The 27,395-nt window shown below is 42.5% G+C and overlaps 1 protein-coding gene across 2 annotated transcripts; it reads left to right on the top strand.

Moving 5' to 3' along the window:
• Positions 1-636: 636 nt before the first annotated feature.
• LOC139578137 (creatine kinase U-type, mitochondrial-like) lies at positions 637-12,571 on the top strand. Of its 2 annotated transcripts, none has more exons than XM_071405386.1 (10): positions 637-715; positions 3,082-3,301; positions 4,494-4,692; positions 5,861-5,956; positions 6,553-6,774; positions 6,908-6,993; positions 8,099-8,222; positions 8,350-8,484; positions 9,119-9,244; positions 11,213-12,571. In XM_071405386.1, the coding sequence occupies exons 2-10, from the start codon at positions 3,153-3,155 to the stop codon at positions 11,318-11,320; spliced, it is 1,245 nt and encodes a 414-aa protein (XP_071261487.1). In that variant the 5' UTR covers positions 637-715; positions 3,082-3,152; the 3' UTR covers positions 11,321-12,571. The 2 variants fall into 2 exon arrangements, with proteins under 2 accessions (XP_071261487.1, XP_071261488.1); XM_071405387.1 differs by having other exon boundaries at positions 715-732.
• The last annotated feature ends 14,824 nt before the right edge of the window (positions 12,572-27,395 follow it).

Raw genomic sequence — 27,395 nt, 5'->3', positions numbered from 1 at the left:
CTTTATGTAAACTTCTGACCCACTGGAATTGTGATACAGTGAAATAATCTGTCTGTAAACAATTGTTGGAAAAATGACTTGTGTCATGCACAGAGTAAATGTCCTAACCAAAACTATAGTTTGTTAACAAGAAATTTGTGGAGTGGTTGAGAAACAAGTTTTAATGACTCCAACCTAATTGTATGTAAACTTCCGACTTCAACTGTATGTTCTGAACCACTTTTTGTCATTCCCAGTTTTAATTTCTGTACCTGTAACAATTTTTCAAACAAGATACAAGTTAGGCCTATTATTTATAACAATTTTAGTTCAGAGTCTCCATCACTGGACCCAGTGGATGGGCAGTAAACCTGTCAGGGTGTTTTCTTTTGTGTATTTTTTTTTGTTCTTACCTTATCAGCAGGTATATTTGATAAAAGGCACCTGATAGTCTAACTCTGAAATCACCCTTTCCTGTTCAAAGGTCAGAGCTGTAAAGTACATCTCCCTTTATCTTCCAACTCTAGTGAGTGACGCAAACGGACCTTGGTCGGCTCTGTTTTCGTAGACTGTATAGACCCCATTAGTCATGTGTATATGTGTGTGTCTCAGGTGAACTGGTAGGCGTTAGTCATGTGTGTAGGCAAAATCAACTCTAAGGGAGATAAGGAGCCACCACGCCTCACGGGGCTGCCAAAGGCATCAATGGGCAGTACCATCCAGTAACTGAAACAAGGTGAGTACTCCAACAAGGTGAGACTATCCTACAAATATTTCACATCTGTAGTGTGTCACATAAAACTTACAATGTATAAATGCTTTACACATTTTAAGAATTGGTTTGCCATGAATGTTAACTCAATTACCATACCATATTAGGATATTTTTAACAATGTATTATTTATTGCAGTTTTGTCATTCAGTAGGAGACTGCTGTTTTACAGAATTATTCCACATGATAAGAGATTGCTAAATTGTAATGCAAATGCATATGTTATGGAATCATTCCTCCTGCGATGGAAATGCCTGTATAAAGAAACTTCTCTTGCATAATTTCCTCCTGTGAACTTTGATCAGATATTTCCTCATTTCATGTCTTGATCACTGAATTATCCCCTGCTAAATAGTCCTACCTAAAAGTCGCCCTCAGAATACAGTATTGCAATAATCTTGCCTTGACCTTTCAGTTGAATTAGGCATATGGCTGAATAGGGACGTGTGCATCTTTAAACGTTTTGTATCTCAAAAGAAATATATTTAGCCACTATAGTTGTCCTTGGTGCCTGCAAAAAGTCAGAGCGCCTTTCTAAACTCTTCGTTCCTGCGATGTATGCTGACGGGTCCAAATTAGACTATTGTGTAATTGCGCAAACGCCAATAGCATACTGTAGGTTTTGTTGGTTTGGGTTAATAAAGCATAATGTTTGTCATATTCCAATTTATTGATAAAATAATTTGATAAACCAATTATGAAAATGCCAAGAGTATCATCGAGTTGTTCTACTTTGACTTTTAAGGATTAAATCGTTAGCGTTACTACACCCACCCATAACGCGTTGCATTGTTACTTGGGTGTCTAGTTATTGGATGTTTGTCCGTGAGCAATGTTACCTCTAAAACGTTAATGCGCAAATTTCCAGCGCGCGTTTACGAAGTGAACACTGTGGCTGTACTCGCTTTAAATTAGTTCTACCAGTGGCCAAGTAGGATACTGTGCCTATTTGATCATAATGTAGGCCTAACAGAGTGGCCTACCATCAAAAACAATGGAGAAAATGCATCCCATAACATTTTTTTATGGAAATAGCTGTTCTATCATTCAGCCAACACTAGAAGTCAATGTGTGGTGTTCAATGAGACTACATTCCATGAGACTTTTGGGGGGGAAAAACGTGCAGGACTGGACATTAACCTGTTTATCCACTGGTCCTTCAGACCAGGTGACAAAAAAATGTTGTTGTGTTTGATGCAAGAAACCACTTTACAAAATAAAATGCATTATTATTCCCATACCATTATTACAGAGAATCAGACAAATTATGCTACCCTCTGCCTATTGGTTGCTTAGCTTATTCAACCCTTGTCTTAAAATACAACACTGCCCCTTCAAGACTATTTTCTTTTTATCTCTTTACCTGACTCACTTTTCGAAGATGTCTAGAAATGTATACGTTTTGTGCTCTTGTAGGAAGCAATCACTCCCCTATTGCTGACTACAAATTATCTATAACTGGGCTAATAACTCATTAGATGGATATAATATGGCCAATATACTAAGGCTGAGGGCTGTATCCAGGCACTCTGCGTTGTGTCTTGCATAAGAACAGCCCTTAGCCGTGGTATATTGGCCATATACCACACCTCTTTCTACCTTATTGCTTAAATAGGCCTACTTCAGCTATGATTGGCTATGCCGCACGGTCTTTGTAGAGTACGGGCAGCAATAGAAACCTAGTCCTATGCTTCTGCCTACAGTACAACACAACGTCTTGCATAGTTAGTTTTGTTTCAGTATGTTGCATTGAAAGTGGCCAATATTGAATTGATTTGATCACAATTGCCACAGTAGAGGGAAACATTGTGCTTCTCTCAGTGGGCTGATATTTCTTCTGCGCTCTGTATAACAGTCCTGGGGTAGCTGCTCCGGGCTAGTGCGCGGCAGTCTCGGGGCTACTGCGCAGTTTAGAGGGAACATAGTGTGGTAGCCTACTTGTTCTAATTGAGTTTGACAAAATGTGTTATGTTTAATTTGACATTTCTAATTTAATATTTCTCAATTCAATAGTGTTTCATGAACACAATTAAATTATGTCGATCTGTAATAATTTAATGGAAAAAAATATATATATATTATAAATATTTCCAGTAGGACTAACTACTGTCCAGCATTGAATTAAGTAGGCTGGCGTGTATGGGAATTGAGAGCGTTTTGAAAGGAGGGGTGAAATACACACGGACTTCAGCAAATGCTGCTATAGCCTAGTCTAGCCGCTTCGTCTGTTGCTGCATTCACTTGGATCCCTCAGCATTCACACCACGCGTCGGGCTCCTCTTCCAACCTCACTCATCATATCCTCTCTGATTTTCCTCCTTTCCTTTTAGACTCGTAGCATCACCAAGGCTCACATTCCATTCATCCATCCCTACCTCTCAAAAACTGTGGAAATAAAGCAATGGCAAACAACTTCGCCAGAATATTGTCCGGCAAACGAAATGTGGGCATTATGTCATTAGTTGGAGCCGGGTCTTTGACAGCGGCCTTTCTGCTCAACCGTGAACATGTCACCGCCGGAGCGCAAGTACGGAGAGTGTACCCTGCCAGGTAACCCACGACGCCCTTTATTGCGCTATATGGACATTCAGTCCAGCCATTTCAAGGGCGACATATTGTCATTCTATAGACCTGCTGTTTTAGATACAATAATACATGAGTAATAGTCTACGCTGACCTACATTGAATTCTCTGACTGTCAAAACTGGAGACTAGATGACATTATTTTAGCAGCAGCGTTGTATGAATGTGCTATTTCGAGTCGGTTCTTTCTTACTTTTTGTGGAAATGATAAATGACCTAGGCCTGTTTTATTCATGAAATGTTAAACCTCATGTTTTTTATGTCTAATGATGAAAGATAAATATAAAACAATTAAAATGTATAACAAGTCTCTGAATGCATCGTCTACTGATGGAATGTTTTGCCAACAATATGTAGACTACATTGATACGCTCTAATTAATTATTTGGTGAGATAGACAGGTGTTTTTTTTTTTCAGAACCATATTGGAATGGTCTAGAATGAATCTAGAATCTCCTTAAATGACTTGCATGGGGGCTGGGCTAAAACTCAGCTTTATGGTTTTATAATGATAGGCAGAATCTACCGCAAAATCGATTAGAGAAGATGTTGGAGGTTAAATGCAAAACTGAACAAACCGATTGCATAACGGAAAGGCCTATTAAGAAATATAGGATATTCCGTTTCCAAAGCATAGTCAAAGAATGCTTGTCGAAGAATGCTTGATCAGATTGTAGCATGTATGGTTGCACTGTTGTGTCAGTGATGACCGCGCACTGCGACAGGTATAGGCTTAACATAGCGCGCATGCACTGGTATGTCAAAAGAAAAGCACAGGTAGGCTAGAACAGAGTGATAGATGGAAATCACTGTAGCTGTTGGCTATTGAGTAGCCTAAGCTACATTGCAGCGAGTCTTAGGCTGTAATTATCATAATGGTGTCATCAATCACGTGTTTCCTATATAGCTTATATATATATATACATATATATATTTTTTTTTTATATTATATATATTTTATTATATATATTTTATTATATATATTTTATTATATATATTTTATTATATATATTTTATTATATATTTAATTATATATATGTTATTATATATATATTTTTTTATTATATATTTTATTTTTATTTTATTTTTTTATTATCCTTGTGGTTCTCAAAGACAATGATTTAGCCATTTGTGTCCGTATGACAATGTATCCCGACAGTGCGGACTACCCAGACTTGCGCAAGCACAACAACTGCATGGCCAGCCACCTGACACCTGCTATTTATGCCAAGCTGGTGGACAAGGCCACGCCCAACGGCTACACTCTTGACCAGGCCATCCAGACTGGTGTGGACAACCCCGGGCACCCCTTCATCAAGACCGTGGGCATGGTGGCAGGGGACGAGGAGTCCTATGAGGTCAGAGCAGGCAGCAGTTAGAAGTCTTGAATGCAGATGACAGATGTATAGTCTTCATCAGGGTGAAGCCATAGGCTGTCTATTTTCTCAGTTCCTCACCGCTCTTACAAAGCACATTGGAGGAGAGGATCCAATGTCCCCTCTGGACCTCAACCTCAAATGAGCTTTACATTTAAAATATATATAATTAAAACTGTTTTTGCTTTGTCATTATGGGGTATTGTGTGTAGATTGATGAGGGGGAAATAACAATTTAATTCATTTTAGAAGAAGGTAGTAATGTAACAAAATATGGAAAAAGTCGAGGGGTCTGAATACTTTCCGAATGCAGTGTATATATTCAATGTCTGCTTTTTTAATAGGTGCCCTTCTTTCTGTGATGTTTCTTAAAGCCATAAAAAGCCCATTTAGTCTATAGGCTACATTTATGTCAGCTACATTAAGAATTAATGAGTACTCTCGATCTTTTGATACTTTCTGACATGAGGAGGAGCAAGAGCAGTGGTCTATTGACCACATTTGATATTACAATCCCAGCCACTTAACCTGACAATGGAGAACAGGCCCACCCAATCCCCCTGTCCCATTTCAGACTGAGAACAACTACCACTGTACCAGAGGGGTGTTGGTTTTAGGATAGAGGAGACCTTCATTTGGGATCACATCTTTTGGTCATCAGTTTCATTGCTTGCTATGAGACTACACCTACTCAGAGACATTGCTATAATAGTATAGTATAAATCATACTAGAGTACAATACTATACTGTAAGCCTGTCTAATAGTTTGTAAAGTGACAGTGATTCTCTTAATGTAGTCTACAAGGGGGCAGCAGGTAGCCTGGTGGGTAGGAGCGTTGGGCCAGAAACCGAAAGGTTGCTGGATTGAATCCCCGAGCTGACAAGGTAAAAATCTGTCGTTCTGCCCCTGAGCAAGGCAGTTGCCTTGTTCCCCGGGTGCCGATGCCGTGGATGTTGATTTAAGGCAGCCCCCCCCCCCCCCCCCCCCACCACCTCTCTGATTGAGGGGTTGGGTTAAATGTGGAAGACACATTTCAGTTGAATGCATTCAGTTGTACAACTGACTAGGTATCCCCCTTTCCTTTTCCATAACTCCTAACCAAATGAGAGACTGTATAATGATGACATTTTTGATGTGGGGGGGTTTCAGGTGTTTGCAGACCTCCTTGACCCGGTCATCAAGGAGCGGCACAATGGCTACGACCCACAGACGATGACCCATCCCACCGACTTGGACTCCAACAAGGTACAGAGATACAACTTCACTGAAAACAACAGTATGGGCTGTGTCTGGTCAAAAGTAGTGCACTATATATCGTTAGGCAGTAAATCGATTGTGCATACTGGAATGTTAATCATACATTACGTTATATTACATGAATGTCGTTTCTGTCTGATGAAAACCTCTTGTCTCCAAAACAGAAACCTTTCAGGAAATCGAAAACAAATGACCGTATTTTCTCTTTAACGAACATATAATTCTGAAACTAGAAGCTTAAATTAAATGTTCAGAGTACATTGAGGGAAGTTACCGCTTTAAATAAATGTGGTATTTTAATTTTTTTAAATGTCACAAGGTTTTTGTCAGACAGCAATGATATGTTATGCTACAGTGAATGTCAATTACTGTATATGGCATACAAATCACATATTAAAGGAACCTAATGTATGATCAATAATCATGTCATGACTTCCTTGACTTAAACCATTTTGCTTTTTGGGGAGCATAGGTCATTCACAAATTTCCTTCATGTCGGTTTCATGATACTAGGCCTAACTGTCATACTATTTACTACTATAGCTACGCCATTCGTTATTTTTCTGTTTCCCTCCGTTTGTCAGCTCAAGTCGGGCAAATTCGACGAGCGCTACGTGCTGTCGTCGCGGGTCAGGACGGGCCGTAGCATCAGGGGACTGAGCCTGCCCCCGGCGTGTACCCGGGCAGAGCGCCGGGAGGTGGAGAAGGTGGTGGTGGACGCCCTGGCTGGCCTGAAGGGGGACCTGGCGGGGACATATTACAGCCTCACCCACATGACAGACCAGGAGCAGCAGCAGCTCATTGACGTGAGTCATAATGCCAATCCATTTGAAGACCTAAAAGACAGGAGAGAAACAATAGCAGATACGTTTTGTTAGGCATTGATGTTGTTCCCCTTTCATTAAGACAGCATTTCCTGTCTCTACTGTGTTGACACAGGACCACTTCCTGTTCGATAAACCCGTGTCCCCTCTGCTGACTTGTTCAGGGATGGCCCGCGATTGGCCAGATGCACGCGGTATCTGGTAAGCACCTGTTGGTTATAGATACAGAACCTTAGTGGTCATAACGGTGATAGGTGACTTTGATTATTGTCTCCTCGTTATTATTTGCATACAGTTGGTACAGTTGGTGCTACACATCACCATGACCCTTCTTTATGGAGGTTTTCCTTCTAGCAAAGTGACAATGTCCACTAGCTTGTATCTCCTGTAGACTGAGCCATAGACTCTCCTTGTAGACTGAGCCTCTCCTGTAGACTGAGCCATAGACTCTCCTTGTAGGCTGAGCCTCTCCTGTAGACTGAGCCGTAGATGTACATTAGTGATGCAGACAATGCCCTCTCCGCATTGAGTTTCAGTTGGTGCCCAGAAATAGCCGGATGCCAACCGCTACCCTGCCAGGACCTGCTCCAGCCATTCTCTACCCCCCTACAGCATGCCAGCCTCTCCTCTATAATTCATCCTCAGGGCTCTAAATTAAAAATGTCCTGACAGCTCTCTCCTCCTTTCCTGCTTCTCTCTGCTCTCCTGGCTTCAGACCTATCCATTACTTCATTCAATTCTCTAATTGTTTTCAGGAGGCCAATGGGGCAAATATGCCATTGTCTATAATGCAATGCATTACAATAACATTTTTGCTTATATGGAAATACTGTATCCATTACAATGCAATTTGATTATTGCGTATGTGGCAATACTGTATACCGCCACCATCGCCTGAATGAAGTTACGACGTATGGGAAATGGAACCTGGACAGTTACCTCTAGCTGGTGCAATAGAGGATGGAGAAATGATCTCTCCGTCATGTATAAATAGTTGAACTCAATCCAATTTGAGGAATGCTCTGAGCTCCTTTTTAGACCACCCGGATCAAACCTGATTACCGACAGAAAGGAGAAACAGAACCTTCTATTTTGTAAATAAAAGGCCTCTGAGGAAAAGCATTTATTATCAACAATCGTGATCAGCTCCTCTGAAATAGTCTACATAAACTGGTGGGAGGGGCTGGGATCCCATGGCATTAGGAAGCACTACACAAGTATTGATTTATTGTTTTGTGTAGTTTTAAATTAGTATTGATACATTTTGTGTTTTCAAGCCTCGCCACTCCTTTTGTACCAAACCCAGGCACAACAACACGAAGACCTTCCTGATCTGGATCAATGAAGAGGATCACACCAGAGTCATCTCTATGGAGAAGGGAGGCAACATGAAGAGAGTGTTTGACCGCTTCTGCACAGGCCTGAAAGAGGTACACACACACACACACACACACCATTATGTGGCTGCCGGTGTATGCAAGACAGAAATACATCTCAGGGCAAATAAAGTTGTAATCGAATGTTTTTCATCTAGTCTAAAGTGAAAGGTTTGTTCAGGTGGAGAGGCTGATCCAGGAGAAAGGCTGGGAGTTCATGTGGAATGAGAGACTGGGCTACATCCTCACGTGCCCCTCCAACCTGGGCACTGGGCTCCGTGCTGGAGTACACGTCAACCTGCCCAAGCTCAGCAAGGTAACATCTAATCAAGAGCACCAACAAGCATTTTACATTGACATGGGTTAACTAATTAGGGTCAAGTGCATTGCTCAAGGGCGCATGAACAGATTTTTCACCTCGTCGGCTCGGAGATTCGAACCAGTGACCTTTCGGTTACCAGCCCAATGCTCTTAACCGCTAGGCTACCTGCCACCCACGTCATTCCCAAACCACAGGCTATCTTTTGGATTTTCCAAATACAGACTCATAAATACACAAACCCCTTAAATTCAAATCTGGACCTCGAAGCCAGTTCCACTGCTTTTTTCCCCCCTTCTTCCCCTGTAATCAGGGATTGATTTAGATTTGGGACACCCCGGGTGGGTGCAATTAATGATCAGGTAGAACCGAAAACCAGCAGTACTCCAGACCTCCATGGTAGGACTTGAATGAGACCTATACCCTTACACCAGGGACCAATACGATCCCCACTAGCCAGTCATCCACCACCCATCGTCTTCTGAATGTTTCTCTTTGTTAGGGCACACCGTAACAGATTATTTTATTTTTTTAACGGGTAAACGAGCGTTGAGATGGTATCTCTCCATTTTCCAACCGTTTTTCTGTTTGAGCGTCTACTAAAAGTGACTCCTGTCTGGTAAACCTGCAGGACCCCCGCTTCACTAAGATCCTGGACAACCTGCGTCTGCAGAAGAGAGGAACCGGGGGAGTGGACACTGCAGCCGTGGGCAGCACCTTCGACATCTCCAACCTGGACAGACTGGGCCAGTCAGAGGTAATGGGGAATACATTGTGTTAGGTTTAGACACTGATCTTGGGTTGGTTTAACAGTTATTTTCCCCCCCACTACAAATGGGTTCAGTTGGGTTTAGAAGGAGGGGAAGCTGTTCCTAGATCTGTACCTAGGAGAAATGTCATCCCACACAGCTACTGGGTGCATCTCAATAGTTTAAAAGGGCGTACTCTCCATTACCGGCGGCTACATTACAAGGCCATACAAAATAAATTCACTTGGTCATTACAACTGGTACGAACGGACAAATTTTTCCCAGAAGGGATCGAGATGGAGAACATTCTTCAGTAGCCTACGCTCCTTGTAGGAGGAGCCAAAGGCTTAAGTCAAGTCAAAGTTATTACCCATTACAGATGGTAGGAGGAGTGTAGCAAATCCATTCGCTTTACCCATCAGTCAAGTGAATGAAAGGATGTGAGAGAGGAATCCATTTTAGACTATTGAGATGCGGCCATGGGTTGCACTGGAAGGCTTGAGGAATGTCTTGAGGAGAGAGACTGTCATGCCTGTGTTTAAACCTAACCCTCTCCTGTGTCTGCATGGGAGACATAAGTTAAGTACACATCACTATTCTGTACGGTGTGACTCCTGTACACATCACTATTCTGTACGGTGGGACTCCTGTACACATCACTATTCTGTACGGTGGGACTCCTGTACACATCACTATTCTGTACGGTGGGACTCCTGTACACATCACTATTCTGTACGGTGGGACTCCTGTACACATCACTATTCTGTACGGTGGGACTCCTGTACACATCACTATTCTGTACGGTGGGACTCCTGTACACATCACTATTCTGTACGGTGGGACTCCTGTACACATCACTATTCTGTACGGTGGGACTCCTGTACACATCACTATTCTGTACGGTGGGACTCCTCATCAGTATTGTCATGCCTGGGTTGTATGATGGGATTATTAACATGGGTTGTGTGATGGGATTATTAACATGGGTTGTGAGATGGGATTATTAACATGGGTTGTGTGATGGGATTATTAACATGGGTTGTGTGATGGGATTATTAACATGGGTTGTGTGATGGGATTATTAACATGGGTTGTGTGATGGGATTATTAACATGGGTTGTATGATGGGATTATTAACATGGGTTGTGTGCTTGGATTATTAACATGGGTTGTGTGCTTGGATTATTAACATGGGTTGTGTGATGGGATTATTAACATGGGTTGTGTGCTTGGATTATTAACATGGGTTGTGTGATGGGATTATTAACATGGGTTGTGTGATGGGATTATTAACATGGGTTGTGTGATGGGATTATTAACATGGGTTGTATGATGGGTGAATGCATGGTAAGAAGGTGGTGTAGTTCCTCTAATAACACTGTGCATTGACACATACACACATGATTCAGCTAGTCAAGATGTGGTTGATCAGTTGAATCAGGAATGAGGTATTACAGCACTGGGAATGAAAGCCCTGCATACACTGCAGCTCTCCAGGACCAATCAGTGAGGAATGGAAGGGCAAGTTTGAGAGAGTGAAAAAATGAGAGAGACTGAGAGAACGAATAATTTAGTGGGTGAAAAAAAATGGAGAGAGCAAGAGAGAGAGAGAGAGACAACTTTCGACCATCCACAATCTCTCAGTCCACATGATTGAGGGGATCAGTTTGAGCAGGGCTTAGAATTCTGATCACTAAACTTGATCACATAATGACTAGTTATTTGGGATGTAAGATCATTCGTAGATCAGTGATTTGGCCAATGTCTGGCCGCAATGCAGTCGATCTCAAACACGCGCACACTTTGGTTGCGTGCCACGTCCACGACTGTGCCAACGGGCATCAGATTGCTAGGCCTATATCATATGATGTGCTTTAGCTGATGTGCTAAACCCCTTACCTAGATGTTGTGAGATCTGTCATGCGTCTGCAATGCAGTCGCTCGCTAACACTCCCACTGTCTCTCTCTGTGATCAGGTCCAGCTAGTGCAGACGGTGGTAGACGGCGTCAACTACCTGATCGAATGTGAGAAGAAGCTGGAGAAGGGTCAGGACATCAAGATCCCTCCGCCGATCAGGAAGTAGACTAACCCACCAACTCCCAACCCAGATATACCTCTTCCTACCAACCTCTGTCTCATCCCCATCAGAACCATAGGTAATGTGTACACATCCAACTCTCTTTGAGATGTCAGATTTAAATGGCACCAAACGTTCCAGGAACATTATTGTGGTAGTCATTGGGATGTTTGGAGCCAAAATGCCTGACATGTTGGCTGAACTCTGCATACCTATAGCTCTAATCCCTATAAAATTATACGTAATGGACTCCTGCTTAACACCTAAACCAGGTCTCTTTTGAAAAATAGACTAACCTGGCTAAATATAGGTTGAATAAATAAAATAAACCTCCTAACCCTAAGCTACAGCATGTCCTATTCTCAATGTGTCTGCTACCATTTATCCTCTCCTGTGTATTATTGGGTGGATGCCTATATTCTATATACCATGGTATTGTTGAATGCTTGTTTCTGATTGGCTTGAAGGACATTCTAGAGCGTGCATTATTTCTCTATAACGCACAGTATATCAGCACGGTAGAATTCAAAGGCTATAGTTAATTCTTACATGTTTTGAGCTGCTTTTGAAAGCAAAAGTCGTATGGAAAACTTTATGATCATTGCTGAATTAGATTTTCATAATGGCAAGCTAGTAATTTACTGATGGTTTGGTTAGCTAAACTAGCAAGTCTGTTTGTTTGGTTACTACGGCAACTACTGTAGCTATCTAGTAAACTTGCTAGAAACTTCAGTGGATGTTAAACACATTTCTACTGGAAAATGAATACACATCTAGCGGAACATTTTACATTTTAACCATGGTATAAAAGGGATAATCAACACGATGCTCTAAGCGTTCTCTGGAAAATAATGTAACTCCGTGGAAGGTCAATCCCGCTCTTGTAGCGCGTCGTGAAACACACCTTCCACGTCGTTAATTGTTTTCCATAGACCGCATAGAGCACCGTGTTGATTATCCCTTACATAATCCATCCATTTGTGGTAGTCTATATTCAGTGTAACCATGTAGTGATTGTTGACAACTTGAATGTAGCACAACAGCCATGTTGGACAGATAATAACTTGTAAGGGGTTTGTCTGTATGCTTGGGGTTATTAGGAAGACACGGGTTGAATTTAGTCTTACTAATAACTCATGCTAAACTACTCTGCTCAGTGCTTGATGACGTACTGTATGTATCAAGCAGCAATATCATTTCAACCCACCATTGAATGTCATTCTCAAACATATTTTATTAAAGAAACCATCTATTTAATATCTTTCTCATTCGTCATTAATATTTTAAACCTGTTGCATGCCTGTTGCAGACCTCAGTAACCTTTTAACTGTTCAAGGCTGGTGTATATGTGTGTTTGTGCGTGCATGAAAGCAAAGCTTTGACTGACTTACAGTAGGTGGGCGCCATGGTAACCAAGCGCTCAGGTGCTTGATTGTGATCAGCTTGGTAGGGTTTGGTGTCGTGATGACACTGATACTCTAAACAACACTGCACTGTGCTAACTACTTTTACTGTACCCAGATTTAAGGTCAAAAAGTGAGTTTGCATTGATTTATTTTCTGTTTGTATGGTAAGTGACAAAGTAATGTTAGCTATGACAATGTACGATATGTCAGAACTGCATATCTGCCTAGCTTTCACAATATGAACAATTACTACAATTATAATCCTAAATCATTGTTAATAAAAATGTTCTGATATTAGAAGTTGTAACCAGAGCACCGCCCCTCAGATCTGGCAGCCAGGCTAACATTGGACATTGTAACATAATCGGGTGGTGGAATTGTTTGAAAAGCCTTGGAGAAGCATGTTGTTACTGAAATCTGGGTTGTGTTTTTTTTAGAGGACAGCGTAGCAAAACGAAAATAAGCAGTTCTTATTGGACCAAGTATTTCCTTCCCGTTTTAACCTGGTGCCAACGTGTGTCCTGATCTTGTCCACATTCTGATTGTGCCCATATTTTTAGACTGGTGTAGACGATTAAATAAGTGATTGTGATGATCTTACTCCGGATGTAGTCGAGGACGTGTTGTACCTGGGTCATCCTGACCAGAGCACCAAAATCACATTAATTAAAATGTAACCAGGGCTATAAATAGACCTTTACAAAAAAGAATTTGTGCTGGGTAAGATTGAAAATCAAAAGCCACAATGGGTTTCGAACGGTCAACCTTCGGTGTCGTAACCTGTGTTTAACGCCCTCCAACCTACCTCCTTTACCCTCCAACCACCTCCTGAACCTTCATCCACTTCAAACACCTCCCTAACCCTCCAACCAGCTCCCGGACCCTCTATCCACCTCCCTGACCCTCTATCCACCTCCCTGACCCTCGATTCACCTCCCTGACCCTCGATCCACCTCCCTGACCCTCGATCCAGCTCCCGTACCCTCGATCCAGCTCCCGGACCCTCGATCCAGCTCCAACCAGCTCCCTGACCCTCTATCCACCTTCCTGACCCTCTATCCACCTCCACCTCCCTGACCCTCTATCCACCTCCCTGACCCTCTATCCAGCTCCCTGACCCTCCAACCAGCTCCCTGACCCTCCAACCAGCTCCCTGACCCTCCAACCAGCTCCCGGACCCTCGATCCAGCTCCCGGACCCTCGATCCAGCTCCCGGACCCTCGATCCAGCTCCCTGACCCTCCAACCATCTCCAAACTACCTCCGTGACCCTCCAACCGATTCCATCCACCTCCATGACCCTCCATCCTCCCTGACCCTCCAACCTACTCTCTCCCTTAGTATTCATCCAACCAATCAATCTGTCCCGGACAACCTCCGGAGACAGTCAAGAAGGTCTGATCACGATCAGTTATTTTAATATTTGTATGAACATAACAAGATTCAACAACTGAGACATAAACTGAACAAGTTCCACAGACATGTGACTAACAGAAATTTAATAATGTGTCCCTGAACAAAGGGGGGGTCAAAATCAAAAGTAACAATCAGTATCTGGTGTGGCCACCAGCTGCATGAAGTACTGCAGTGCATCTCCTCATGGACTGCACCAGATTTGCCAGTTCTTGCTGTGAGATGTTACCCCACTCTTCCCCCAAGGCACCTGCAAGTTCCCGGACATTTCTGTGAGGAATGGCCCTAGCCCTCACCTTCCGATCCAACAGGTCCCAGACGTGCTCAATGGGATTGAGATCCGGACTCTTCGGCTGGAGATGGCAGAACACTGACATTCCTGTCTTGCAGGAAATCACGCACAGAACAAGCAGTATGGCTGATGGCATTGTCATGCTGGAGGGTCATGTCAGGATGAGCCTGCAGGAAGGGTACCACATGAGGGAGGAGGATGTCTTCCCTGTAACGCACATCGTTGAGATTGCCTGCAATGTCAACAAGCTCAGTCCGATGATGCTGTGACACATCGCCCCAGACCATGACGGACCCTCCACCTCCAAATCGATCCGGCTCCAGAGTACAGGCCTCGGTGTAACGCTCATTCCTTCGACGACAAACGCGAATCCGACCAACACCCCTGGTGAGATAAAACCGCGACTCGTCAGTGAAGAGCCCTTTTTGCCAGTCTTGTCTGGTCCAGCAACGGTGGGTTGGTGCCCATAGGCAACGTTATTTCTGGTGAGGACCTGCCTTACAACAGGCCCACAAGCCCTCAGTCCTCATGCCTACTTGCAGCATGCCTAAGGCATGTTCACGCAGATGAGCAGGGATCCTTGGCATCTTTCTTTTGGTGTTTTTCAGAGTCAGTAGAAAGGCTTCTTTAGTGTCCTAAGTTTTCATAACTGTTACCTTAATTGCCTACCGTCTGTAAGCTGTTAGTGTCTTAACGACCGATCCACAGGTGCATGTTCATTAATTGTTTATGGTTCATTGTACAAGCATGGGATACAGTGTTTAAACCCTTTACAATGCAGATCTGTGAAGTTATTTGGATTTTTACGAATGATCTTTGAAAGACAAGGGAAAAGGGACGTTTCTTTTTTTGCTGAGTTTACAATAAAGCATGCCATGTACACTGTGGCCATTTTATTAGGTACACCCATCTAGTACTGGGTCGGACCCCCCTTTGTCTCCAGAACAGCCTGAATTCTTCTGAGCATGGAAACATTGCTCAATTGGTATCAAGAGATCTAACGTGTGCCAGGAAAACATTCCCCACACCATTACACCACCGACACAAGCCTGTACTGTTGACACCAGGCAGGAAGGGGCCATGGACTCATGCTGTTCACTCCAAAACCTGACTCAGCATGACGCAACAGGAACCGGGATTCGTCAGGCCAGGCAATGTTTTTCCATTCCTCAATTGTCCAGTGTTGGTGATCGCGTGTCCACTGGAGCCACTTCTTCTTGTTTTTCACTGATAGGAGTGGGACCCGGTGTGGTAGTCTGTTGCCCTATAACAGTGCCTTCGGAAAAAAAATCCCACATTTTGTTACGTTACTGCCTTATTCTAAAATTGATTGAAACTGTAGCCCAGTGTTTAATGTAACTGTAGCCCAGTGTTTAATGTAACTGTAGCCCAGTGTTTAATGTAACTGTAGCCCAGTGTTTAATGTGTATGAATGGTGGTAGATGTACTCTTTCTTTAGAAACAACCATTTTATTATAGCACATTATAAGCACAGGTTGTTTTTCCATTTTTTTTTACCCATGAGGCTTTTGAAATACCAAGACAACCAGTACCATATTATCCGGTGGCACAAAACCACCGCAGTGCACTACTACGGATGTAAACGGCTGCCAGTACACAGTATTACAGCACTGGAGACAGTCACACATGAGGATGTAACTCCTACAGACAGGTCTGCAGTGGTCTTTATTATTCTGCAGTAATCTGATTACAATTACAGAGGGTCTGTTTATCTAGCTGCATTAAATAGATTAACAAAGGGTCATCTACCAGTTTTAAAATGTCTTGCAATGCAAAATGAAAACAAGTGTTTCTTATTGGACAAGTCCAGATAGTGCCCCCCTGTTTCAGTCCATTTTCTTCCATTTTGTTCCTAATGAACACGACCCAGAGCTGAAAAGAGACGCCTGAACACTACAAGGTAGCCACAGAGTCAGAGAGAGCACTGTATAAGTAGGTCAAGAAGTTATTCCTGTAATGTGACCTTGTGTGAGGACGTGATTTGATTAAATAAACGGAACAGTGAACAGTGACGTGAAACAGAGTGATATTCAGGTTGGTTTGACATTGTGTACATCTTAAAGACTACGGCAATCTTACAAAATTCATCAGTCTTTTGACATCTGTGTGACTACACTGGGGAAGAAAAAAAATGTAAGCATAAAATATGGCGGCTGCCATCAATGGTATTGCTACAGTACTCCGTAAAGCGTTGTCCAGCTGGAGTGGAGTTCAAACTTTATTTTTTTCAAAGCCCCAGTACATTCAAACTTACATTCAAAGCTGATTGTACTTCTGGTCAGGTACTGATTGGTGGGTTGTCCTGCAACCAGACAATGTTATCAACTAAGTCTGACCTGCTGGCGTGCGACTGATGATGTCATTTTTGTGGGTCCTGCTTGCCCGAAGGCTCTCCGGATGGCCCTTGGCCGTTTTGCATCAAACTTCTGTGTGTACAAGACTGATGTTAATCTTTGCAGGGCAGTTTGTATTCTTGGTGACCTCTTGGTTTTTCATTACACTGAACAAAACTATAAATGCAACATGCAACAATTTCTAAGATTCTACTGAGTTACTGTTCATACAAGGCCCTAATCTATGGATTTCACATGACTGGGAATACAGATATGCATCTGTTGGTCATCGAATCCCCGAGCTGACAAGGTAAAAATCTGTCATTCTGCCCCTGATTGTCAATAAGAATTTGTTCTTAACTGACTTGCCTAGTTAAATAAAGGTTAAATAAATAAATAAATGATCAATGGAAGCAGGAGGCACCTGAGCTCAATTTCAAGTCTCATAGCAAAGGGTCTGAATACTTACATAAAAAATAAGGTATTCCTGTTTTTTAATTGTAATAAATTTGCAAAAATGTATAAAAACCTGTTTTTGCTTTGTCATTATGGGGTATTGTGATGTCATTATGGGGTATTGTGTGTAGATTGATGAGTACATTTTTTTATTTCATCAATTTCAAAGGAAATAACAGAGTTCTACCAGGCTGTATTCAGGAAATAACAGAGTTCTACCAGGCTGTATTCAGGAAATAACAGAGTTCTACCAGGCTGTATTCAGGAAATAATAGAGCCCTACCAGGCTGTATTCAGGAAATAACAGAGTTCTACCAGGCTGTATTCAGGAAATAACAGAGTTCTACCAGGCTGTATTCAGGAAATAACAGAGTTCTACCAGGCTGTATTCAGGAAATAACAGAGTTCTACCCGGCTGTATTCAGGAAATAACAGAGTTCTACCAGGCTGTATTCAGGAAATAATAGAGCCCTACCAGGCTGTATTCAGGAAATAACAGAGTTCTACCAGGCTGTATTCAGGAAATAACAGAGTTCTACCAGGCTGTATTCAGGAAATAACAGAGTTCTACCAGGCGGTTGAAAAGCCAAAAGAAGGTCAACACCAGCAATGCTATATTATAATTTCAACAAAATTACAAAAATAACTTTAGGTCTGCTTCAGTGGCTTTAATAGGTAGGTGAAGCATTGCTAAATAAGGACTGATGTCAAATTATGGTAATTTTGTATGTCCAAACATGAATATTCAATTACTTTTATTTTATTACTATTATAAGCATTATTTTATAGGACCAACTATTGATTATTAATTGACCCCATGGATCATAAAATGTGGTTTAACCAGTGTATGTTGCCTAATATAGTGTGTTGTCAACAGTTAAATCATTTTCACCAAAATCATTGTACATTTAAAAAAAAAAAAGATGTACCCTACACTTAGTCCACCATACTTTGTAATGACATATCAAACCCTAGTTGAGCACATTTTTACAAAATGATTGCTTTTTAGCCTTTTTTGCATGTTAACTATTTATTTTCATATTCCTACTCTTCAAGTTCTCTACGAACAGGAAGGGTGCGATACTAATCCCCCACCAATGGAATTCCTGCCTTTTATCCTATATCTTTGGTGACTGATCTATATCTTTGGTGACTGATCTATATCTTTGGTGACTGATCTATATCTTTGGTGACTGATTTTGAGATTTCTTACATCCCTCTGAGTGGGGCAAAGTTAAAGTGCCACAACACTGAACTGCAGCAACCCAAAAGGATACAAATGTTGTAAATTGATGCAGGAGGACTGAGGGAGTTGACCAATCAAGTTCAAGAGAAGATTATTTTGCTCCACGTCTAAATCCATTGTCAAAACATGCTCTACCAGCCTGTTAAATGTATTTGGGAACATCTTTCCATTCTAAATGAACTAAAATGGAATCTTAAGAACTTTTTAAATGTTTGTAACCGTTATGATAACATTGTGTCACCAGTAGGAGTAGTAACACCAATGATGGTAACACCAATGATGGTAACACCAATGAGACAATTTAGGTCATTGAAGATTTTTTTAATGGAGGACACAGATGCTCAAATCTAAAGTAATCAACCCTGTGTAAAGTGATATGTGATCTGATTAGCTAATCATTTTCTTTAATATAGACCCCTCTGATAAGTTTGCCACTGGAGGGAATGCTCAAGGTCGTAGTATATCATTGTAATGACCGATTGTTAAGGCGGTAACAACAATGACATAAAACTTAAGGACATATATTATATTTGTTTAAAAAATTATTTTAATATCCTTTTGTATTTATTGATATTTACAATATATGAAATATTTTTGTTTACTTTCTAGCTTTCAAAAAAATGTATATCTTTAAATCCCCAAAACATGTCATTACAACTCTACTCATCTCTACAGGGAAAAGCCAATTTGCTAGCACTTTAAACAACGCATAAATGTTTTGCAATAGGAAGGACTTGCATTATGTTTTATCATTGATAAATATTTAAATATGTATGACGTGTAACTATTTGTCAAGTGTTTTTCATGGTTGCAAAAGGATGCAAATGCCAACCCATTGCAAGAATGACCTGGACATTAAATATCCCCATTGCTACATTTCAGGGGGAGAAACTGGGTAATCATTGGAAACCGTTCAATGAGAAAGTAAAAACATGATTCACCCTGACAACAAAAGGCATATCTAAACCCTGTAATATGAGAATTTGATTCCAGGGAATAATCCCAAGGAGAACTGGTGGATATCGTACATGGCCTACCAGGGGGCTCACTGAAAACTGTGTTAGAGTGCCCCCTATTGAAAATCCTGTGGAACCGTGAGGCCATTCAAGTTTACTATCAATAGGAAGAAATATATTTGACCTCATTGGCCCATCTCATCTCTTTCATTATCACTGATCAGTGCAGATGAAGGAAAGGAGACAAGGAAACAAACGAAGCGACTTATGACTATTGAGATGTAGCCCTAACCTGACCCCAGTCTCTTCCCCGTCTAAATCCATTCTGGTAGGGGACTACTACTATACGTGTGATTCCTTACCTGTCACGTTCTGCAGCCGCTTCCTCTCCTCGTCCAGGTGGTTCTACAGCCTCTTCCTCTCCTCGTCCAGGATGTTCTGCAGCCTCTTCCTCTCCTCGTCCAGGATGTTCTGCAGCCTCTTCCTCTCCTCGTCCAGGTTGTTCTGCAGCCTCTTCCTCTCCTCGTCCAGGTTGTTCTGCAGCCTCTTCCTCTCCTCGTCCAGGTTGTTCTGCAGCCTCTTCCTCTCCTCGTCCAGGATGTTCTGCAGCCTCTTCCTCTCCTCGTCCAGGTTGTTCTGCAGCCTCTTCCTCTTCTCGTCCAGGATGTTCTGCAGCCTCTTCCTCTTCTCGTCCAGGATGTTCTGCAGCCTCTTCCTCTCCTCGTCCAGGTTGTTCTGCAGCCTCTTCCTCTTCTCGTCCAGGATGTTCTGCAGCCTCTTCCTCTCCTCGTCCAGGTTGTTCTGCAGCCTCTTCCTCTCCTCGTCCAGGTGGTTCTGCAGCTCAAAGTACCTGAAGAGAGAGTCCCGGGGCCAGGTGACTTTCTCATCCTCCTCTTGCTCCTGCATCACCATCAGGTTGTCCTCCACGTACACCTCCCAGTCTAACAGAGGAAACCAGGGGCCCGTTCGTTAGGGCATGAAATAGAAAATGGTTTAAAATGGTTTGCAACGGAAGTCCAGACTGTTTTATGTTTGCAGCCAGAAGATGATGTACAGGCCACAGGTGTCTTGGTCCAGTTCTGGAACTTTGCGGGTGTTGGCGATCAGAGCATATTAGTGATCCGTGATGATGAGGATGAAGAGAGTGATGAAGGAGTTGTAGATATCTCTGGGAGACAAGTTGAAAGTTTGTGAAATTGTGTCAAAAAAACTTTTGAAGATGTAACATGAATTTGTCAAAACTGTAAGTTTTGTTCCCTAACAGAAATTGATTCTGACTGGTGGGACTCCAACTTTATCTGTAATGTAATATCACACTGGTTGAATCAACATTATTTCTACATCAATTAAATTATTTTGGACCAACGTTTATTAAACGTTGAATTGACGTCTGTGCCCAGTGGGAAGAGATTGCATGCTACTCTTTAAGGCCTTTCGAAATGTAGAACATTTATGAAAAATTTAATTTTGCACGATAAGCTCAATAGTCCAGAGCTCAATAAGCTCAATAGTCCACAGCGTTGAGATTGAGCTTGTTGTCATTGCAGGCAGTCAGATGATGCTGTGACACATCTCCCCAGACCATGACGGACCCTCCACCTCCAAATCGATCCCGCTCCAGAGTACAGGCCTCGGTGTAACGCTTATTCCTCCGACGACAAACGCGAATCCGACCATCACCCCTGGTGAGACAAAACCGCGACTCGTCAGTGTCTGGTCCAGCGACGGTGGGTTTGTGCCCATAAGCGACGTTACTGCCGGTGATGTCTGGTGAGGACCTGCCTTACAACAGGCCTACAAGCCCTCAGTCCAGCCTCTCTCAGGCTTTTGCGGACAGTCAGCACTGACGGAGGGATTGTGCGTTCCTGGTGTAACTCGGGCAGTTGTTGTTGCCATCCTGTACCTGTCCCGCAGGTGTGATGTTCGGATGTACCGATCCTATGCAGGTGTTGTTACACGTGGTCTGCCGCTGCGAGGACGATCATCTGTCTGTCCTGTCTCCCTGTAGTGCTGTCTTAGGCGTCTCACAGTACGGACATTGCAATTTATTGCCTTGGCCACATCTGCAGTCCTCATGCCACCTTGCAGCATGCCTAAGGCATGTTCACGCAGATGAGCAGGGACCCTGGGCATCTTTCTTTTAGTGTTTTTCAGAGTCAGTAGAAAGGCCTCTTCAGTGTCCTAAGTTTTCATAACTGTTACCTCAATTGCCTACCGTCTGTAAGCTGTTAGTGTTTTAACGACCATTCCACAGGTGCATGTTCATTAATTGTTTATGGTTCATTGAACAAGCATGGGAAACCGTGTTTAAACCCTTTACAATGAAGATCTGTGAAGTTATTCAGATTTTTACAAATGATCTTTGAATGACAGGGTCCTGAAAAAGGGATGTTTCTTTTTTTGCTGAGTTTGTGGTTTGTATGTATTTATTTATGTGTATTCAGTGGTGTAAAGTACTTAAGTACTTGAAAGTACTACTTAAGTAGTTTTTTGGGTATCTTTACTTTACTATTTATATATTTGACAGGCTTTACTTCACTATAGTCCTAAAGAAAATAATGTTGTTTTTACTCCATCAATTTTACCTGACACCCAAAAGTACTCATTACATTTTGAATGCTTAGGACAAAATTGTCCACTTCACACACTTATCAAGAGAAAATCCCTGGTCATTACTACTGCCTCTGATCTGGTGGACTCATTAAACACACATGCTTCGTTTGTAAATGGTGGTGGAGTGTGCCCCTGGCTATCCATACATTTAAAAAACAAGAAAATGATGGCTTCTATTTGGCTTAATATAAGGAATTTGAAATGATTTATACTTTTACTTTGCTACATAAGTATATTTTTGCATTTACATTTACTTTTGATACTTAAGTATATTTAAAACCAAATACTTTTAGACTTAAGTAACTTTACTTTAACTCAAGTATGACAATTGGGTACTTTTTCCACCACTGTGTGTATCTACTGTATCTATTTACCTCACATGCAGTTTACAGTACATTGACAGAGAACTCGTTATTTAATTATTTCTTGGTTTGACTCTCAGTAAAAATCTAAGATATTCCAGGTGCTTTTCCAGACGTATCAGATGTTGTCTACCCCACTGCAGGAAGATCTCTACTAAGAAGAGTGCCAGGATGATCCAGTCCAACATGTCCAGAACCAGCTTCTGGATCTCCAGCTTAGGATCCATGTTGTCAAACACCTTTGGGGCAGAAAGAATAGTCAGGTTGCCAGATCTACTTCTAGTCCAGAGAGCAACAACCAAGCTAAAGCGATGACAGATCATCTGCAGACCTGGCAAACAGGCTACTGAAAGTTGTGACAAAATATGTTGTAAAAATGAAACTGATTTAGAGAGTGAGATAAATACAGTAAGAATTTTGAAATGCAGTCGGCATTCAAGCTAGGTCCCGTGTAGCTCAGTTGGTAGAGTATGACATTTGCATCACCAGGGCTGTGGGTTCGATTCCTACAGGGTACCAGCACCATGCACTCACTACTGTAAGTCGCTCTGGACAAGTGTGTCTACTAAATGTAGTGCAAAAATCTTATGTCATTGAAAATTCTAGTCAATGTTCATCTGTTTGTTTTTTACAAGAGCTGCAGATGGACTCGACTGTGGTAATATGCATTACATAATAGGTGAGAGAAACTTTGATATGTGTTACCTGCTTGTATCTCCAATACAATGGTATTCAGAATGATGGCAATGATATTTGTAAATATTTTACCTGAAGAATTATGTCAATGTGTGTGTGTGTGTGTGTGTGTGTGTGTGTGTGTGTGTGTGTGTGTGTGTGTGTGTGTGTGTGTGTGTGTGTGTGTGTGTGTGTGTGTGTGTGTGTGTGTGTGTGTGTGTGTGTGTGTGTGTGTGTGTGTGTGTGTGTGTGTGTGTGTGTGTGTGTGTGTGCACGTTTCCTGTAAATCTATTGGCTACCATAGTATATGGGTATTTAATATAGTGGGCATGCACCCGGTGATTGTCAGTTAGTAAATTGATCTCTTGATGGCTTAACGACACAGGACTGGAGCACTGCTCGTTTTGTGCCAAAGCTGAAGCGTCCTAACTAACTCATACTAACTAGCTGCTAGTTGCTAGGTACTTGTTCACACTGTGCTGCAAGTTATCTGTTACTTATGTAATAAACCACATCAACAAGTATTCTTTGTTGTGGCATTAGTCATGGTGAACCCACGCATCAGACAGAAGATTAGCCCCCCAATATTATACAATATACAGTAAACAGTACAATGGAAAGGAATATGTGCAAAGCTGAACTACATCTGAAATATTGCTTTAAATCAACAAAAAATCAACAAAAAATATTCAACATGAGTCTCAAGTACATCGCCATAGTAAAATCCCCCCATGACATTTCCAGGTAAAACCCAAGGCTTTAGTTTTCCATTCAAGACTCTGTGGAGAGTTAGTCTCTAGAATCCAGTCGTCCCTGGCGATGGCGGTCCATGGTGATGGTGCTGCCCCACTGGGGGAGATGGGGACATCTCAAAGCACACCATCTGGTGTGTGTCCTTCCCCATTAGACTAGTGTACTTCTCCTCGTCTGTCTGTCTCTCTCTCTCACACACACACACACACACAAACCACACATCACACACACCCTTGTTATTTAGCATGCAGTTTATAACAAAAGGTATGAGCTGTTGAGCCTATCAGGTGTAGTGTTTAATCACCTCAAGTATAATAAAAAGCATTGAGCTGACACACACACACACACACACACACACACACACACACACACACACACACACCTAGAGAAAGTTATTTAGTGTAGAGGTGCCGACTAACAGTGAATAAACTGTAAGCTATGAAAATAAATAAAGAGAGTTGTGCACTCTAGTAAAACACCAACGTTTCGGCATCACACCCTGAAGAAGGCACAGTGACACTGAAACATTGGTGTTTTACCCAATAAATTACTGGGATTTTATACATAGAGTGTGCGACTCTCTTTAATCACATCAAGTTAAAATGGCGCCCGGAGAGGATGACTGACGTTTTACAATCCCGTAACCAATTGTGCTATTTTGTTCTTTTTTTTGCGTTGTTTGTAACTTATTTTTTTACTTATTTTGTACATAATGTTGCTGCTACCGTCTCTTATGACCGAAAATAACTTCTGGACATCAGAACTGGGATTACTCACCACGAACTGAAAGAAGCTTTTTCCTTTAACAAGTCCAATGAGAAAGATATACTGCTCTCCCGGAAACTGGCCCAGATCCATGTCATTTGCGTGAAGAAAAGACGGAGGAAAAGAGGACGCAGATTGGGCTGCCTTTTGAGAATCCGTAGGCGAGCGAGTAAACTCCCACTGCCATCAATTCTACTTGCTAACATGCAATCATTGGAAAATAAAATTGATGACCTACGATTACAATTATCCTACCAACGGGACATTAAGAACTGTAATATCTTATGTTTCACTGAGTCGTGGCTGAACGACGATACGGATAATATAGAGCTGGTGGGATTTTCCATGAATCGGCAGAACAGAGACGCTACCTCTGGTAAGACGAGGGGTGGGGGTGTGTGTCTTTGGAAAATAACAGCTGGTGCGCGATATCTAATATTAAAGAAGTCTCGAGGTATTGCTCGCCTGAGGTAGAGTACCTTATGATAAGCTGTAGACCACACTCTCTACCAAGAGAGTTCTCATCTATATTATTCCTAGCCGTCTATTTACCACCACAGACGGATGCTGGCACTAAGACCGCACTCAACCAACTCTATAAGGCCATAAGCAAACAAGAAAATGCTCACCCAGAAGTGGCGCTCCTAGTGGCCCGGGACTTTAATGCAGGCAAACTTAAATCAGTTTAACCAAAAATTTCCCAGCATGTCACATGTGCAACCAGAGGGGAAAAAAACTCTAGACCACCTTTACTCCACACACAGAGATGCATACAAAGCTCTCCCTCGCCCCTCCATTTGGCAAATCTGAACATAATTATATCCTCCTGATTCCTGCTTACAAGCAAAAACTAAAGCAGGAAGTACCAGAGACTCGCTCAATACGGAAGTGGTCAGATGACGCGGATGCTACGCTACAGGACTGTTTTGCTACTACAGACTGAAATATGTTCCGTGGTTGGGATATGACCATACGTACATATCCCAACCAGAAGCCATGGATTACAGGCAACATCCACATTGAGCTAAAAGCTAGAGCTGACACTTTCAAGGAGAAGGACACTAATCCGGACGCCTATAAGAAATTCCGCTATGCCCTCAGACGAACCATCAAACAAGCAAAGCGTCAATACAGGATTAAGATTGAATCCTACTACACCAGCTCTGACGCTCGTCGGATGTGGCAGGGCTTGAAAACTATTACGAAATACAAAGGAAAACCCAGACGCAAGCTGCCGAGTGACGGAAGCCTACCAGACGAGCTAAATTCTTTTGATGCTCGCTTCGAGGGAAGCAACACTAAAGCATGCACGAGAGCACCAGCTGTTCTGGATGACTGTGTGATAACGCTCTCGGTAGCCGATGTGAGCAAGACCTTTAAACAGGTCAACATTCACAAAGCCGCGGGGCCAGATGGATTACCAGGACGTGTACTCAAAGCATGCGCGGACCAACTGGCAACTGTCTTCACTGACATTTTCAACTTCTCCCTGACTGAGTCTGTAATACCTACGTTTCAAGCAGACCACCATAGTCCATGTGCCCAAGGAAGCGAAGGTAACCTGCCTAAATTATTACCGCCCCGTAGCACTCACGTCGATAGCCATGAAGTGCTTTGAAAGGCTGGTCATGGCTCACATCAACAGCATCCTCCCGGACACCCTAGACCCACTCCAATTCGCATACCGCCCGAACAGATCCACAGATGACAATCTCAATCGCACTCCACACTGCCCTTTCGCACCTGGACAAAAATAATACCTATGTGAAAATGCTGTTCATTGACTACAGCTCAGCGTTCAACACCACAGTGCCCACAAAGCTCATCACTAAGCTAAGGACTCTGGGACTAAACACCTGCAACTGGATCCTGGACTTCCTGACGGGCCGTCCCCAGTTGGTAAGGGTAGGCAATAACTCGTCTGTCACGCTGATCCTAAACACACTGGGGCCCCTCAGGGGTGTGTTTTTAGTCCCCTCCTCTACTCCCTGTTCACCCATGACTGCATGGCCAAACACGACTCCAACACCATCATTAAGTTTGCTGACGACACAACAGTGGTAGGCCTGATCACCGACAACAATGAGACAGCCTATAGGGAGGAGGTCAGAGAACTGGCCGTGTGGTGATAGGACAACAACCTCTCCCTCAACGTGAGCTAGACAAAGAAGCTGATCGTGGACTACAGGAAAAGGCAGGCCGAACAGGCCCCCAGTAACATCAACGGCGCTGTAGTGGAGCGGGTCGAGAGTTTCACATTTCTTGGTGTCCACATCACCAACGATCTATCATGGTCCAAACACACCAAGACAGCTGTGAAGAGGGCACGACAAAACCTTTTCCCCCTCAGGAGACTGAAAAGATTTGGCATGGGTCCCCAGATCCTCGAGAGCATCCTAACCGGTTGCATCACCGCCTGGTATGGCAACTGCTCGGCATCTGACCGCTAGGCGCTACAGAGGGTAGTGCGTTTGGCCCAGTACATCACTGGTGCCAAGCTTCCTGCAATCCAGGACCTATATAATAGGTGGTGTCAGAGGAAAGCCCATAAAATTGTCACACTCAAGTCACCCAAGTCATAGACTGTCATGAACAGATATGAATAGGCAATTAATATAATAATAAAGACTATTTTAATATCTGTGATTGTATGTTATTTTTCAAACAAATAACGTTTGTTTTACTGTATTTTGATGAATTGAGCTAAGTGATCAATATCAGTATGATATCTTCAATGCAATTATTCACGACAAAGCCAAGGAGATGAATGGAGATTGGTCGTGAACAAGGA

This window comes from Salvelinus alpinus, chromosome 6 (genome assembly GCF_045679555.1).
Source record: "Salvelinus alpinus chromosome 6, SLU_Salpinus.1, whole genome shotgun sequence".
Classification (NCBI taxonomy): domain Eukaryota; kingdom Metazoa; phylum Chordata; class Actinopteri; order Salmoniformes; family Salmonidae; genus Salvelinus; species Salvelinus alpinus.
Note: the sequence above shows the minus strand (reverse complement) of the source record. Positions and strands in the feature narration are given on the sequence as shown.

Coding starts and splice junctions, on each gene's coding strand:
- LOC139578137 (XM_071405386.1), top strand. CDS start 3,153: ATGGCAAACAACTTCGCCAGAATATTGTCCGGCAAACGAAATGTGGGC. Junction 6,775..6,907: donor AGCAGCAGCAGCTCATTGAC/GTGAGTCATAAT, acceptor GTGTTGACACAG/GACCACTTCCTGTTCGATAA. Junction 8,223..8,349: donor TCTGCACAGGCCTGAAAGAG/GTACACACACAC, acceptor AGGTTTGTTCAG/GTGGAGAGGCTGATCCAGGA.